This window comes from Sporobolomyces koalae, assembly GCF_050403365.1.
Source record: "Sporobolomyces koalae JCM15063 DNA, S_koalae_JCM15063T_v1_ctg34, whole genome shotgun sequence".
Lineage (NCBI taxonomy): Eukaryota > Fungi > Basidiomycota > Microbotryomycetes > Sporidiobolales > Sporidiobolaceae > Sporobolomyces > Sporobolomyces koalae.
The window spans coordinates 58,176-74,551 of record NW_027481737.1 but is presented as its reverse complement, the minus strand read 5'-3'; the positions used below and the strand labels follow the sequence as shown (position 1 = coordinate 74,551).

Sequence of the window (16,376 nt, the reverse complement as noted above, 5' to 3'; positions counted from 1 at the left end):
AGGACCTCGCACGTGGTGATACCTGTGCGGGATACGACGCAAAGAGATCGGTAACACTTGGAAATTTGGACAAGCGTAATAGGGGTTCGGGCAAACGAGATCAGGTCAAAATTTGATATCGATCACACACACACACACGCGGCGCGCGCGCCGGGGGAAGATCACCTTTCAGAGACAAGAGCGAGACTTTGTCTCTCGCTCTCCAGCCCGAGCGATCCCAGATAAATAAGTTTGTACTCGCTTCGTCCCTATCACATCGTGGCCCATTATCCGTTAAAGAACCGCGCGTCGAGGAGCCGATCGTGATTTGTATGTTGCATGAGAGAAGAAATATGCGTGATTGGTATGACTTGGGCAAAAGCAAGACGATGCTAGTCTGGCTTCGAGTCAACTACAGTAGCACAGTTGCTCGTCCAGGAAGGACAGCGCAAGAGCCGATTCATCCAGCTAGGAGCCCCGGCGGCTTCCCTTCGCTAGGGTCGCGATCAGATCTATTTGACCACTACAGTATTACATACAATGGGTTGTCGCGACGGCGTTTTCCCTTGTGGAGCATATACTGTAGTAAAACGCTATATAGAAAGACAGAGCGAAATTTCGAAAGCTTGACGGACCGGCGCGGCATACGTTCACCTCTCCGGGAAGGGGTGGGGCTACGGCACCGCGAGTAGGTTCCCGAGTCGAGCTCTAAATCGTTCCTATCATAATCGAATGTGATCAGTTCCATTCAGTGCGCCGCGGTCAAAGAGAGCGAGAGCTTGTCCGCGTACCTTTCGCAGAGACCTGGGAAGGTCGAGATCAACGTTGAGCCAAGGCCCGAGCTGAATCTCTCTCTCTCTCTGCGACACGACTCGAGGATCGAATAACGATGATGATGATGATTGCTATGATACAGCTAATGATGGTAACGATAATGAGACGGATGTAACTAAGGCTACTTTTGAAAGACGGATGACATGATGAACACGATCGATACAACCAGGAGAGGGGGCTTCCAACTGAAAAGACAAATAACCGCAGGTGACATGTATGGACAAGATGCTATGCACAGAGCGAGAGCGAGACCGGTTGCGAGGAGCCCGAGACGATATAGACAGGGTGGAGTCGAATGTGCGTGGTAGATGTGAACGCGCACGGGCGTGAAGAAGACACAGGTCAATTGCCGAATCCACGACCGATTAGAAGCTGAGGCCACGGTGGAGACGGGCGCGGACGAGCGAGGGAGGCGAAGAAGGCGAAGGAGAGAACGTGAACGACTCGAGAGCGGCGCAAACACCAGTTGGCGGCTCGGCAGATTGCGCGACGATAGGCGTGAGCGGACGGAGGACAGAAGAGCGGCGGGAAGAAGACCTCATGACTGTCGACGAAGCAGGACCGGAAATCGCAATCGTAGGGACCGAGTTGCGGTGTTCCATTCGAGGTTCAGGTTGGTAGTGGTTCTCGACGCCGGCGTACGAGTTGGCACGGTTGAGCCGGCTGTGAGGAGAAGGCGGGGTTGCGAGGTTGTAGGGGAAGGGCAACATCGTCGACGGTTGCGGCGAACGAGGAGGAAGGGCCGACCCCCAGTCGTCGCCGAACGGAGTCAAGAATGGGGCCGATACTGGAGCACGGCTGGCAGCAGCCGAGCGAGACATGGCCACTCCTGCTCCGGGAGTGGGCATGCCTGCATTGGGCGTCGACTTGCTCCTGATCATCTTGGCGCGCTCGTCCATCGACTCGGTGAATGCGAGCATTGCCTTCTTGCGCTGCTCGACCTCGCGATTGGTCTCGACGGGAGACGAGAAGGAGCGCAGCATGGCGGTCGAGCGCTGCGCCGCGTAGGGGTGCGCGCGTCGCGACGGGGAGAGCGCGGGAGATGCGCATGGCGAGGCAGATCGCGACGACGGGCGAGACGGAACCGGCGAAGGTGCGAAGGTGCTGAACGCGAACGAAGCGGGGAAGGGCGAGGAGGTAAGATCCGGGTAGGTCTGGTCGTAGGACGACGAGCGCGAGAGCGGTGCTGCCCGGCGGTCGCAAGAGTCCGGGGTCGGGGTCGTTGCGACATCTTCTTCCTCCTCTTCGATAGACGAGAAGCTAGCGCCGCCATCAGACGAGTCGGTGTAGAAAGACGAGTTCGACGACCTCGGACGCGGCGCGAAGTAGTCGTCGGTGTTGTCCTGGATGATAGATCGAGCGTCACGGTAGGACATGTCGATGTCTTCGTCGTCGTCGTCGGTACCATAGGAGATCAGGCTCGACGAGTCGGCGGAAGAACACGAGGAGACCTCATCGGAGAAGCCCGACAGGTGATCAGGGTGGACGAAGACACCTTGGAGCTTGATCTGAGTCTCGGACGGGAGGGAGAAGTGAGAGGTAGCCATGGTCGAGGACGACAGGAATCAGGAGAAGCGAGCAGTTCAAAGTCGGAGGTCTGCGGAAAGGAATGGTGCGCGCGTTCAGGTTCTGCGGTTTCGCGCAGGTCCGGTAAGCGGACGCAGACGTACCTTCAATTGACAGTTTCGAGCGTGATCCTACGCTGCGTGGCAGGTAAGGCGCTGGCTGGAAGTCGTGTGCTGGGTGAGTGTATGAAGCAGTCGAGACAATCAATGTGGAGCGCGATCCTGAATTCCCGAGGCGATGCGATGCGAGTGATGAGGGTACGAGGGCGCGTCGGAGGAAAGGCAACGGGAAGAGAGAATGCGCGGACACGGCTTGGGAGAGAAGGGATGCGAAAGGGAGAATGTCCGCGAGACACGAGAGGGAAACTTTTTCGAAGCAAGCGCTGCGCGTGAAGTTCAAGCGCGTGCGAGCGATCGGAGCGTTTGAATCGGTTCCTCGGTGGATCACATCCCGCACATGCTTCTGCCACTTTGTGCATGTTCGAAATTCTGTAATTCGAATGCCAGTCTGCTCTCCGTTCTCGCGTCTTGGGCAGGTCATATCCGATCGGTCCTGTAGTCTCCTGGAAAAACCAAGCCACGAAATGGGCAGGATCCAATCGCTTGTCGTTATGGCAGAGCAGTCTCCATCGTGATGGATCCCATCCTGCACTGCTTGCACGGACATTGAGCACGCAGCCGCGTGCGTGAAACTTGCAAGCACTGTTGGTACAGTAGCCAAAGAAACCCTTCTCGCGCGCTCAGTTCGCCGTCCCGCAGCTGCCCTTTTCGTACAAACTTCCGCCGAGATCTGCAACTCTGATTTGTGGCCGAACGTCGTGCGCATTCAGCTGCAACACCGCGCTCTACGATAGTATGGTCTCTCTACAATTGCTGCACAGAGCACAGCGTATAGATATTCAGCTTCTATGATGAGTGCCGCAGACGTCGATTCCAGACGCTGTGTTACGGCTCTGCCTCGCCGATGTCGGCCTCCAAAAAAAATCCGGTCGGTACCACCGTGACCCGTAGCGCGCATTCATCCCAGGTCAAACCCGGTGAATAAAAGTCAGAGTGGTCCGCCTACTCCGAATCGACAATTCCCTTAAACTTTTCCTTGTGACCTACTGATGGAAAGTGATGGTTCTTGCAGTATATCCTCAATACAGCAGCACATTGTGCAGTCCCCGTCTGATCTTGCGTTGAAGATATTCAACGACTTGCGAAGGTAGCCCTCGAACACAGGCTCGAGCGCAAACTGCTCATCTCGCCTTCCGACTCCGAGACTCAGCTTGAGCCTAATGCAGGTTCACTTTTCGTCCTCCATCGACAGCGTCATTTTCCTGCAACAGAATGAATCGAGTACGAAGTTTCGGACATGCGATCGTCGATCTTCTCTTCTGTTGCCGAGAGCGCGGAGCGCAGGACTGGAGGGGTGCGCTTTTCTGCCATGTCCAGCGGCTCTCGCTCTTGCTCTCGTGGGGCCGAGGAGCTTCTGCCGGTCGGCGGTCGGGTTACCAACATAACCTGGGATTGATGAAGCAGGACAGGAGCACCTTGGACATTATCCTGCCAGCTAGAGATCCGGCTCGACAGCTGATTCAAGTGCTCGAGTTGCGGCTACAGACATAATTCGGTTCTGCCGATCAACGACAGTGGAAGATGCTCGCGTGACGAGAGAGACACACGCGTGAGCAGGACGCCGGAATTATGAAAGGGAGATTGAGGACCGGTTGGATTGTGCTGCTTATGCTGGTGCGCTTGGACGGTCATCTCGACGACGCAACATGACTGTCTCAGTTCCCTCCACACGAACCCAGCCGAGCTTGGCGTAGACCGGCTGCCCGGCCGGAGAAGCTTCGAGGTAAAGTGGCGTATTTGTCGAGTCGGCGAGCGCAATGGTCTCGCTGAGCAACGCTGAAGCAATCCCCTGTCCTTGAAAGTCCGGGTGCGTCCAGACGGGACCAACGTACCTGCAGTTCGTCAGGGCGGACGTCAGTGGCGGTGGGGCGAGCTAGGGCATATGCAACTAGATGGACTCGCCAATGTGGTTCGTCTCGCATGATCTCTTTGCGAACTCGGTCGTACTTGTCAAGCATGGCGTTCCAGCGCTCCCAGTCAAAGTCCCGCCAGGATTCTACCTCTTCGTCGGTTTCTCGGCCCGACCGCATTCGCTCAACATCACGCTTCTGCTGGTTGTTGATTGCCGAACCGGGGACATGCCACCAGGTGACGCCTGCTATGCGCTCGACTCCGTCGGACCCTCGTACCGTAGCCTTCATTGGCCTCTCCGAGGGAAGGGAGAGCAGGCGGGCATGTCGACTTGCGAACCGTTTGTATCGCACTTCGGGAGGAGCACGAGTGGCGAGCGGCTCGAGATCCGCATACATGCGAGTTCCAAACGCCGTCAGTTGGCCCTCTGCCTGTCAGCAGGGGCAAGATCAGCACTTGTGTTTCTCTCCAGGTGGAGCACGCGGGGAGGAATCGTACACACTCGAGCATGTCTTGCTCGGTTACAGGCGAGATCGTGATGGGTAGCTTAGATCGCTTCGTGTACAGTTGAGGGGCCATAGCGCAATGACGATTGAGAGGAGAGATTCAGAATTGCAAACCCTCGCAGCTAGCTGGATCGGCTCGCTATCAATATTATCCGGCTCAGCCCACGTGTGCTGTACAAGCACTCGACACAATCGAACTGAAAGAGATAGCGAATGTAGGGAAATCCGGCGCGATGAACACTAATAAGCGAGAGTCGGCCTCTCGCAGGCTCCCCAGACTCCCAGCAATCCGCGTACTGTACAAACCATTGCATGGGATTCGATCGTCGCGAGTACACACAGAGGAACACAACTCCAATATGACGAACGGGCCAACCCCTTTTTATCTTTCTGTCTCCCTTCCTCAGAAGGGGCAAAATGCAGATTTTAGATCGTCTTCTCGACCATCTTGATACCCTCCGCCTCGACGCCCTCCATCAAGGGCTTGACAATGTCGAGCGTGTAAGGGGCGACAACTCCTCGAGTGACGATCTTGCCATCGAGCACGAGCTGGGTCGCGACACCGCAGGGAACTCCGACGAGGCGAGCCATCGACGAAACTCCTCCGGGGACACCGTAGTCGAGCAGGGTCGACGTGCGGGTCTCCTTTGATCCGTCCTTGTTCTCGATCTCGAACTTGTGCTGGAGCATGACCATGTCGCGCTCGCCTTCCTCGTACTGCATCTTGGCCTCGAGGGTCGCGCAGAGAGTGTCGAGGAGGTTGCCACGCGGGGTGACCTTCTCGGTCTTGGAGAAGAGACCGATCCATCGGAGACCCGAAAGGATGCGCTCCTCCTCGGATTGCGAGGGGAACGAAGTCTTGGCCTTGACGGCCTCGATCAACGCAGCCTCGTCCGACGAAGACGCACCGAGAGCCTTGGCCGTGACCTCAGCCCAGGGAAGGGCTTGCGAGTCCTTCGAAACGTAGTCGACGGGCGATTCGTTGAGGAAGCCGGTGTCAACAAGAGCCTTGATGAACTCGGGGAATCCTTGGTATCGGAGGGTACCACGGACAACGGTTTGCGCCTCGGGGATCTGGTAGCGCTCGCGGAAAGGAGTCGAGTCGCGGTTGGGGTAGGCAACGAAAGCCTGTAGTTGAGGAGACAGGGTCAGTCAAAACCGCGAAACAGGCTTGAATAACACGGCCGTTCTCGCGTGGACTCACGAAGGCGGGGTTGATGTAGTAAGGCTTGGCGTGGGCCATGAGGTCCTTTCCTTCAACCTCCAAAAGCTGACCGTTCGAGTAGAGCTTGGCCGAGTTGAGGAGGGCAAGGAGAACACCTCGCGACGACCACGAGAACTTGTATCCAAGAGGGTTGTCGGCAGAGTCGGGAGCGGGGAGACCGCCGCAGTACGAGATGAAGCCGTTGACCTGACATCCCGAAACCCTTCGTGTCAGCTGTGCGCTCGCTCGTAGTAAGTCTTTTCGACTCACCTTGCCTCCCTCCTTGTGGACACGGTCGATCATGTCGACCGCGTAGAGGTGGTCGATTCCGGGGTCGAGACCGATCTCGTTGAGCACGGTGATGCCAGCCTCAACAGCCTCCTTCTCGAGGGCCTTCATGGCGTCCGAGACGTAAGAAGTCGTGACGACGTGCTTCTTGAACTTGATGGCAGACTTGATCACGTTGGCGTGCTGGGTGTAAGGGATGAGCGAGATGACAAGGTCGTGCTCCTTGACGGCAGCGTCAAGCGAAGCCTCGTCGGCAGCATCGACGGCGATGGCGTTCGCCGAGCGAGAGAGGGAGGAAACGAAGGATTCAGCCGTGGCGAGGGTGCGGCAGCCTATTTAGCAAGCTCAGCGTCAGCTGTCAGATGCGAAGCGCACGGAGAAGAAGCGGGAGAGACGTGTGACTTGCCGACGGTGAGCGAGTTCTCGGGCCTGCGGAGAACGTACTCGGCAGCGGGCGAAGCAACGAAGCCGGATCCGAGGAGGAGGACCTTCTTGGCAGCGGACTGGGCGCCCTCCTTGGGAGGAGCGACGGCCTTGTCGACGACAGTCTGGGCGAAAGCAGGGAGCGTGAACGCTTGCTTGTGGATCGCCTTCGACCAGTATCGGCAACCTTGGATGTCGCGGAGGGGCGTGCGGAGGTCACGGTTCTGGTCAAGGGTGGCAACGACGAAACCGATCGTGCCGGAGGGGTAGGTCGGGATCGAGGTCCAACCGAACTCGGCCTTGCCGAAGAGGCCGCGACTCATCGACATGAGGTCGTTGATGAGGGGCAAGTGGAGCCAGACGCACTCTCCCTGGGTCGAGATGGTTCCTCCAGCGCGGAGCGACTCCTTGAGAAGCTGGAAGTAAGGCTTCTGGAAGAGCGAGTTGGCGGGACCAACGGGGTCGGACGAGTCGGTGATGATGACATCGAACTCGTTCTTCTTGTCGTCGAGGAACTTGAATCCGTCACCGATGAAGACAGTGACACGGGGGTCCTCGAATCCAGCGGCCATGTGCGGGAGGAAGGCCTTGGAGACACGGGGGACAGCCTCGTCGATGTCGCAAAGAGTGGCGGACTTGACCTGAGGGTGCTTGAGGACCTCACGGAGAACTCCTCCGTCGCCTCCTCCGATGACGAGAACTCGCTCGGGGTTCGGGTGCGAGGCGAGGGGAAGGTGAGCGATCATCTCTTGGTAGCTGCGACAAGTATAGGTAGGTGGTCAACATGAGGCCGACACAGAAACATCGCCGGTAGCGTCTTACGAGAACTCGTCGCGCTCAACACACTACGAGGAAGCAGACACAGTCAGCACGGGTATCGCAGAGAAAGCGAAAACGAGCGAGACGGACCTGGATGGCGCCGTCGAGAACGAGGACGTTGCCGTGGTTGGTCGACTTGAAGACGAGGACGTCCTGGTAGAGAGACTTCTCCATGTGGAGGATCTTCTCGACCCTGAGCGTCATGGCCTGACCTGCAGTGTCATCCCCTAGTCGAGATTAGCCGCGGCGCCAAGGGCAACAACCAAAAAAGACGGGGGCGTGTTGGAGAAGCCGAACACGCAAGACGGGGCTGGAGAACATGGAGACTTACCCGGCCATTGCTCAGAGATCTCGCTGCGGAAGGAGACGCGCACAGGGAAGAAGCGAGCAGGTCAGGTCTGGAGTGCGCGGCAGTACGGAAAGATCGAATCGCAGGAGTTCCCACGCACCGGAACCAGCCGTCTGAGGGGAAGCAGAGTGTGTCAGCTACCGTGCACGAATCTTTGCGAGGGTCTGGGCTCTTGCTTACCGACGATGAGCGGGTGGGAGAGCTCGCCAGACATTTTTGGGAAGAGATGAGCTGACAAAACGCGCGACAAGGGCTTAGCAGGCAGTCGCGTGGCAGGGGTAGCACGCACAGAATGCTGCAGCACTCTATGCAGCACTCTGAACATGCACGACTCACGGGGAGGGGGGATGTGGAGAGAAACCCGACCCGTGGCTCTTGCTGTTGCGAGATCGCGCTCTCGGCATATCTCCGCTCACATCCGGCAGCTGGAAGTCAGACAACGGAAGTTCTTGTCTGCTCAATTCCTGCTTTGGATTGTAGTCAGTTCCCACGCAGACAACAAGGCGGATTTTTGCATTTGACTCAGACATTATCCCGTTGACATCGAAGTTTCCAGGCGGGACCAAGGTCGAAACTAGCTGATCAGTGTCCTAGGCAGCACAGCTACGATGGACACTGCTTGCGATCTCTTTGATGTGTGTAAGCCAACGAAATGAATTGATTAGATCGCCTAGGCCGTGGAGCGCCGGCGCCGCGGCCGCTCTCCCACTAGCTTGGCGACCCTCTGACCCACGGCAGCGACACCGCCGACGCAGGCGGTGTTTTCCTGGTCCGAATCAACACGCCTGACCTACAGCAGCCTGCCTCGAGTCGCACAGCCATCGAGTCGATACCCGACAGGACGTTAGGGATCAAGCCAAGCCTGCATAATTACACCCCGCGGCCCTCTGTTTTCACCGCTTTTCTCGACCCACATCCGTCGCAAGAAGCTGCGTACAGTGCGCAAGGCCGCCCGAGCGTCTCGGAGAATTGGCGACGGGGTTGGCCTGCGTAGGAAGGCCAGACGATGGTACTTGGGGAAGCGAGCAGGAATCCGTCCTCTCGGAGTGAACAAGCACAGGGACTTCACAGAGACCGGGCTCAGGATACCTCGTCGGGCACCGCGACCGCAAGGCTAAGCGGCACGCGGAAAGATGCACCCGCCGATGCGCCGCAAGCTCTCCCTGCGACGTCCATGCCGCTACCAGGCATGCGACGCAGGTCCTCCATGTCGACCAACTTGACCGTCGAGGCCCCAAATGCCATGATTCCCGGATCGCGTCAGTCGAATAATCATCTCGGCGTTCCTGCTTCAACCGCCTCGGGTTCGGCACTGCACGTCCAAACGCCTCTCGTACATCCCACCCTGCAGTCCCCTGCTCCAACCATCCTCTCACGTCCCGCTTCGGGTCTTCATGGCCCTCTCCCGTACCAAGCATCGCTTCTTCCGATGCAGGAAGAATGCGAATCTGGGGGGACGAGCGAGAGCGAACCGACATCTTCCTCGAGCTCACCAGCAGCTCCGAGCAAAGACACATTCTTCTCGATAGCGCCGAGCGACTTGAGACGCCCCTCGTTCGTCAATACGGGCGCATCGACAGAGTCTCGTACCAAGCGGTCATCTTCGGGTCCCTCGCTTTTCAAACTCCGCTACCCTCGGACCATCTCTCGACGCATGTATCGAGTGATCCGCATGTGGGTTGTCGCGGTGATAGTGATCTACCTCGCAATCAAGTCTCTCGATTTCGTGATCGCCCGAGTGCGTAAGCCATTCCCAGCTCAAGCACCCGTCGACCGACCATCGTCTACCCCACAAGATCCGGTCAAAGAACACATGAAACAAGTTGCTGCCGCGATACCGAGACCGAACCCGCGACGAGTCGAAACGATGCTTGCGGGAGGAGCACCGAGAGACAGTCAAATTGCCTTTCAAGCTGATCCTAGTCCACCGGCAATATCCGACACAGCAGCAATTTTCCGGAAGAACCATCTGTGGCGGTCAAGTGAGGAAGACGCATGGGTGGTATACGCGAACCCCACTAAAGGCCAACCGCACGAATCGACAGTCATTTATCTTCACGTGCGTTTCATTGTGATCCGGCTGAGTCTGTTACCCGCTGACGTCGAGAACGAGCCCTTATCAATATCCAGGGTTTGCGGCAGGGCGTGGAAGACGCCTTCCTCCCAATGAATTCGCACGTGAATTTCACCTCGACGCGATGGGTCGTGCCGCAAGCCAACAACCGCACGTTACTCGGACCGAATGCCCCTCGCGAAGCGTACCCGTCATGGTTCGACCTCACCTTGCCGTACGCGCCTACCTCGGCCGGCGGCCGACTTCCTCACCTGTTCTCATCCGTTCGACTACTCAACCAGATTATTCGTGCCGAACGAGCGCTCCTCATCCTGCGTAGGAGGGAGGCACTCGAGGGCAAGCACTGGAAGAGCGAAGGACCCTCCGGGAAAACCGGGTACCACGTGAGTCGGGGACCACGGGCAGACGGACGCGCTGAAAGTGCAGAACCGATCGAACCGGGGGAACTCGAGACGTTCGGAACGGACGAAGAACGCAGGTGGGCAAGCAAACGAATCGTCGTCGCTGGATTCTCGCAAGGCAGTGTCGTCTCGCTGTTGGCTGCGCTCACAGCAGAATACCCTCTCGGCGGAGTCGCCGTTTTCTCTGGATTCTTGCCCATGAGACACGAATTGCCTCAAGTGAGCATCGACCCGAGATCTTGTGCACGTCATGTCTCTGTACTGATCACAAGCATTACTTGCAGCTCATGAATGGTCTCGAAACAAAGGACACACCTCTATACTGGGGTCATGGATCAGAAGACAAAATTCTCACGTGCGTCTCTCATCCTTGATAATCAGCGAAACTACTTTCAAGCAGAACTCTGATGTTCTTTGACGATACCGGTACAGGCGCGACGATGCGATTGCGTCCGTTAGCCTGTTGCGCCATGCCTCGCTCGTCGATTTCTTCGCACCCCTCAAAAAGAAACTACCTCCAAATTTTTCTCTCCCGGAACATCCACCAGCGGGACGCGAACTCGGAATGCGAGATGTCACGTTTCGGGTCTACCCCGGGATGGAACATTCTTGGTGTCACAACGAACTCGACGATGTCAAACGTTGGTTGAAACGGTTGATCCCAACCGGGCTCGAAGGGAAGGAGAACAAGGTTGCTCACCCTGTGGACAAGGATCGGAATCATATATGATGGAGGGAACCAGTAGATATCATTTTTTCAGGCGTGTCAAGTTTAGTTGCAACGCACTTGTTGTACATCGGGCATCTGCCAAGCGTATTTCGTACCCGGATAGCCGTCATGCCGATCTTGCTCGACCGCTTGCGACAAGACAGCAGGTGACGAATTGCAAGCGAGAGGACAAAACAATCTCAGGGGATATTTCGGAAGCAGGAAACAGAAAAGGCACAGCACGTAATTGGGAATCGAGTACGACGAGGTATACAGCTGAAGCGTTTGGAACTAACGATCAAAGGAGAACTATCAAGTTTTGCATTCATCTTGCGTAGCGACATCTGCCTTGACTTGTTTCGCGATCTTCGAGCCTTCCTGCGAGACAGCTTCAGAAGCGTCTTTGACTGAGCCTGGTCGGGAATTATGAGCAAGATCGATACCAATGAGTAAATATTTGTCAGCTTCAAGATAAGCGAAGGCCAGTTACTCGACCTACGATCGAGATTATCGGGCTGCTTCTCGACGTCTTTCTTTACTTGTTGTGCAATCTCAGACATCGTGCTCGAAACGGCATCAGATTTGTCTTGGACGGCTCGCGGAGAACCAGTATTCGATTCGGACCCATTCTTCGAGGCTGGGTTGGCAGCGAGCTCGGTAAGATGCGTGTCCTTCTGGTTGACTTCCTCTTTGACTCGTTCCGCGACTTTGCTGCCTTCTTGAGAGACCTGCTGCGATTTTTCTGCAAGCGCCGGGACCTCAGCGGAATCCGATTTCGAGCTGTTTCCTGCTTGAGCAGTGTCGCCGCTCGCTGGCTGTTGCGGTCGAGCAGGACTGTTGTCTGTAGACTTCGCTTTCGCAAACATACCGCCTGCAGATGATTGAACTGTGAGTCTTGCTCGAAGAAAAAAAAAGAGCGAGCAAAGTAAGCACCCAAGCCGGATGGCGATACGTACGAAATTGGCTGTTCTTGCGACTCTCGCGTTCTTGCTCGTCGACATCAAGTTTGGCGAGAGCCTGATCGATAGCAGCGTCTGGATGCGTCTTTTGCATCTCGAGTAGCATCGATTTGCCCATCGAGATCTGACCGAGACCCTGGGAGAGCGTCTCAAGAATCATCGTTCAGTTCGATTTGAGGGGTGCTTAGTCCAGGAAGTATGCTTACGATTCTAGCCTGAGCTTCGCGGAACGCTGCTTTCGGGTTCTTCTCGTCGAGCTTTTTAGCGTACTGAGCGCACTCGAGCGCGCGCTGCCATCGTTCGAGCTTGATATGAATCGCAGCCGAGTTGATGTGCGTATTGAGCAGCTGTTGAAAATGAAGTGAGTGTGAGCTCGTTCCTGATCCTGGTTCTCGAAAAACTTGCAAAAGGATGACGTACGGCAGTCCTGACGGTTTCGAACGGAGGGTCAGATTCTTCTGCTTGTCCTTCCGACGTACCGTCACTACTGCCTTCCGATCCGCCCTGTGTGGCATGCTGTTCGGAATCGGCGGTGTCGTCTCCCTCTTTGATCTCCTCGATTTTGTTGACCTGTGCAGTAGGTAGCATTGAATCGCCCTTGTATCGCATCCCCCATAGCTGCTGCATCTTGCCTTCGAGGCCTACGAGAAGACCAAGAGGAGTGGTCAGAAGAAAAGCAGAGGCGCATGCTACAGGAGGTTGAGCACAGTGAACGGACCCTTGAGCGACATGATCACGGTGTGATAGTCTCGCAGTGCGCCTTTGAGGTCACCTCGCTTGAACTTGGTATTGCCCTCGAGCCGAATCGCGAGGGCTTTGTCGATGTGAGCCTGTAATCGAAGGCGATTAGTTGAACAACCGAATGACTCTGACGGAACCCGAGGGAGGTAGCAGGGCGGGAGTTTCCGAAGTTCTCGTGAAATCATTCCGACACTTTCAAGAGACGGAGGGAACATCTCAGCAAAAGCGCTCATCGAGAGATCAAGGCGAGAGAATTGCGGAAGAGCATGTGAGCGCGCGAGAAAGCGTACTTACTTGGAGCGCTTCTTTCGTGTCCATGCTAGCGGCAAGACCACGGTCGGTGAAGGCGGCGATTCGAGGCAGACAAGACGAGACAAACGATTTGTTTCATGATCTATAGACTGCTGCACCGCCCCCGCAGCAATCCATTGTCCCGACTCGCGGTAAGACATCTCTCGCGGTCGTTCTCGTAACAATCCCGCTGTCATCTGATGCAATGGTTCCGGTATGATTCTCAAGCACGCGAGAGCGTATATACACAGTCGATGATGATGCGTAACCCTAACAACGAAACGAAAATTAAGAATACAAACAAGTGTCCTTGGTCCATGCTTTCCTCATTCGTACTTTCATGCGCTCGCCGCCGCCCAAATCGCGACGCCCACCAACACGGCAATACCGACTCCACCTCCACATGCTGCAACCCGATTTCCAAAGACCCACTTGTCAAGTCCAGCCCAATCATCTTCCGATCTTTCCCGTGCCCTGCCTTCGCCCGTGCGTTTCGTCGTCGAGTGTTGAGCTTGTTGGCGACTTGTCGAGCCCCGCAGGATTCGACCGCAGTTGCAGGTTGGAATTCGACACCGCTGTCCTCGCGATCCTGGTAGTTCGCCATCGTGAGGTCTCAGGTACCAGCCTCCGATGATCCAGAACCATGGACCCAGCAAGAACCCAGCCTAGTAGCACATTCCCTTGTCAGCGATTGAGGATACCTTTTGTGAGACAGAAAAACAGGAAAAGAGCGCGACTGACGATGAAGGCGAGTTTGGCCGGGATCACCTCGTCAATCCAAGTTTCAGCCGAGCTGCTCAACAGGTCTGACAATTCATCCAGAGTCGTTCCGACCCGGTTCCTCCGCCTGAGTTTCGACCCGGCAGGCACAACAGGGTCGGCTTGACGCTCGCGCTGCGGTTGCGGAGTCGCAGGTTTCTTGCGTGGCGACGAAGTTGCATGAAACGACTCGAGTACGGGTGAAGAAATGGTCGATTCGAGAGGCGGGGACGAAGTGCCCACATGTTCGTACTTGTAGCCCGCAGCGCGAAGGAGTTGAGCTTTGACGAGCCGGAGCGGAGCAGGGCTGAACGAGAACGAAGGAGTTGCGCCCTGTCCAGCATCCGAAGGCGTCACGAGGAGGTGTTGCGGCGTGATTATCGTCGCCCCGCGCTCATTCGTTGGAGTAGATGTCGCTGCATGCCCGTGTCGAGGTGATGACGGCTGCACGCCCGAACTTGCAATGACAGACTGTCGACGGTTCGTGATTGTCGGCCCTATATGAGCAAGTCCAGGATTCGACGCAGATAGTCTCCGCGAGATTCGTCGGGAGGGAGACACGGTTGGATCGACCGCGGAGTCGTGCGAAGATTGGGACGAGTCAGTCTCGAAGATATCTTCGAGTGGGTTTCCGGCATGCCGGGGTGGGGGCGAGATCGAGAGCGAAGGAATTGGCATGTGCTGGCGGTTCGACATCCTCCTCGTAGAGAGCGACGCATTGGGCGGCAATGACCGTCTCCGCAAGGGTACGGTTGGGAATTCGTCTCGCGCGAGAGGCGAGGGAGGCGATCCTGCAATCTCAAAGTCGAATCCAAGCCCTGCGAGTGCACCATCCTTGTCCGGAACTGGCGGCCGATCCATCTCGTCGTCGGAGAAACATTCCTGAAAAAGAGGAGTGTCGTTCGGGGTTGAAGGCGCCGTCCGATTCGTCCCTGCTCCTTCCTCATCGTCGGTGCCATGCAGGTGATCGAACAACGGCGAGGGTTCCGACGACGCCGTGTCGGACTCGTAATACAAAACTGACTGCCTCGAGCTCCGCGTGCCAGCGCGTGATCCAATTCTGGGCGACGAGGCGGAAGCGACTGCACCTGCAGGAGCCTTGACTGATCGGTCGATAAGTCTGAGGGGAAGGGGGAACGCTTTCTGACGCTTCGCCTGATCGAGTTCGGCAGAGAACGGGCTCAGGTCGACGATCTGGTGCGCAGGTCTCTGCTGCTGTTGGCTTTCAAAGACAGGTGCGGATACCAGAGGAGCAGAATGGGGAGGTTGTGGAAGCGCACGGGGCGCGGCGAGCGATCCAGTCGTGTTGTAAGCGAATCCCCATCCAGCGGATCGGCGACGCTGTACCTTGTCAATCGGTTGACCTCGTACCCATCCTGCACGTTCTCCTTCCACCGGTCTCTTCCCTGCGCGGATTTCCCGGCGTTTCGCTTCCTCGCAGGCTGCATCGTCGAGGACATTGTCCATTTCTTCCATAACGACAATCGAGACGTCCTGTTCCCGGGCTTGTTGCTCCTGAGCTAGGCGTTCGAGCTCGGCCGCTTTGAACTGCGCGCGAAGGTCGAGCGCGCTCCGTGCTTTTGAGGCTCTTGCGCCAACGAGCTTGCCGCTCTCGCTGCGAACGAGCTGTCCTTCGGGAATGTCGTGACTCTGGGTCATCTGGATCCCGACCCACCCTCCCTGCATAACCTCCTTCTCCAATTTTTCGAGAATGCCTTCGTTTCCTGAACTGTCTTCGCGTGTACTATCGATGGATCGACCAGATCTAGATGATTGACTTTGCTCGTCCGAGAACGCATGCCCGCCGATATCATTGCGTGCATCGTAGTCGAACGAGAGATCAAGGTCGACGTCGCTGCTAGTGCGGTGCGAGTCTTCCGATGTGGCCGGTTTCGAATGCGCCGCTTCGAACGACGCGAGCGAGTTGTGCCCCGTGAGCGGAGGAGCTCGATATGGCTCGGTCGAGAGATGCGTGACCGTATTGGAAGGACCGCGAAGATGCTTGGCAGCTACAGGCGTTTCGAGGGGAAGGGCGGGTAGCGGCGCTGTAGGGCGAGGATTCGGCATGGTTGACGGGGCAAGCTGGGTGATCGGGCTGACGTTCTCTTTCTCGAAAGCTGGACACGGTCGAGAAGGCGCCGAGAAGAAGGGCGAGCGGAAAGGGCCAGAAAAGTCGACTTCGCTCGCCGAGGAAGATGTCGAGGCGGAAGAAGCGGACGATGGGTGCGACAGGAAAGCAGGCCGTCTCGGTGCTCTCGGGGTCACGCCCGTTGACAGCACTTCGATGCTATCGTCAGATGGACGGGAAGGCGACTCGTGCACGTCGGCTTCGTCGGCGGATCCATCGAAGTAAAAGTGCTTGTGCTGCGAGGGGGCCGTCCACATGGACTCCTGAGTAGTGTCCCCCTGATGGCTCTGTGCTGAGACGTAGTGCGACACCGAATCATCGCCTGCGGTCGTTGCGGTCGAGGGTCGAGGTCTGAATGAGGTGGTCATTCCGATGC

General features: G+C 56.9%; 6 protein-coding genes across 6 annotated transcripts; 1 reads left to right on the top strand and 5 right to left on the bottom strand.

The window, feature by feature from the left end:
- Window positions 1-1,178: 1,178 nt before the first annotated feature.
- Window positions 1,179-2,360, bottom strand: JCM15063_002603 (uncharacterized protein; the record flags this gene model as incomplete). Its single annotated transcript, XM_076680238.1, has 1 exon — window positions 1,179-2,360. The coding sequence occupies one exon, from the start codon at window positions 2,358-2,360 to the stop codon at window positions 1,179-1,181; it is 1,182 nt and encodes a 393-aa protein (XP_076532631.1).
- A 1,744-nt stretch (window positions 2,361-4,104) lies between these two features.
- JCM15063_002602 (GNAT family N-acetyltransferase) lies at window positions 4,105-4,928 on the bottom strand (the record flags this gene model as incomplete). Its single annotated transcript, XM_076680237.1, has 3 exons — window positions 4,105-4,330; window positions 4,401-4,780; window positions 4,848-4,928. The coding sequence occupies 3 exons, from the start codon at window positions 4,926-4,928 to the stop codon at window positions 4,105-4,107; spliced, it is 687 nt and encodes a 228-aa protein (XP_076532630.1).
- Window positions 4,929-5,281: 353 nt separating this feature from the next.
- On the bottom strand, window positions 5,282-8,152 carry LYS9 (saccharopine dehydrogenase (NADP+, L-glutamate-forming); the record flags this gene model as incomplete). The annotated part of the gene is made up of 9 exons (XM_076680236.1): window positions 5,282-5,983; window positions 6,060-6,266; window positions 6,330-6,679; window positions 6,754-7,526; window positions 7,593-7,615; window positions 7,680-7,816; window positions 7,921-7,943; window positions 8,039-8,051; window positions 8,119-8,152. The coding sequence occupies 9 exons, from the start codon at window positions 8,150-8,152 to the stop codon at window positions 5,282-5,284; spliced, it is 2,262 nt and encodes a 753-aa protein (XP_076532629.1).
- Window positions 8,153-9,112: 960 nt separating this feature from the next.
- JCM15063_002600 (uncharacterized protein) lies at window positions 9,113-11,143 on the top strand (the record flags this gene model as incomplete). Its single annotated transcript, XM_076680235.1, has 4 exons — window positions 9,113-9,997; window positions 10,069-10,632; window positions 10,698-10,768; window positions 10,846-11,143. 4 exons carry the CDS (start codon window positions 9,113-9,115, stop codon window positions 11,141-11,143), a joined length of 1,818 nt encoding a protein of 605 aa, XP_076532628.1.
- A 291-nt stretch (window positions 11,144-11,434) lies between these two features.
- Window positions 11,435-13,140, bottom strand: JCM15063_002599 (uncharacterized protein; the record flags this gene model as incomplete). Its single annotated transcript, XM_076680234.1, has 7 exons — window positions 11,435-11,535; window positions 11,622-11,993; window positions 12,079-12,217; window positions 12,288-12,428; window positions 12,502-12,722; window positions 12,800-12,911; window positions 13,117-13,140. 7 exons carry the CDS (start codon window positions 13,138-13,140, stop codon window positions 11,435-11,437), a joined length of 1,110 nt encoding a protein of 369 aa, XP_076532627.1.
- A 311-nt stretch (window positions 13,141-13,451) lies between these two features.
- Window positions 13,452-16,257, bottom strand: JCM15063_002598 (uncharacterized protein; the record flags this gene model as incomplete). Its single annotated transcript, XM_076680233.1, has 2 exons — window positions 13,452-13,778; window positions 13,855-16,257. The coding sequence occupies 2 exons, from the start codon at window positions 16,255-16,257 to the stop codon at window positions 13,452-13,454; spliced, it is 2,730 nt and encodes a 909-aa protein (XP_076532626.1).
- Between the last annotated feature and the right edge of the window lie 119 nt (window positions 16,258-16,376).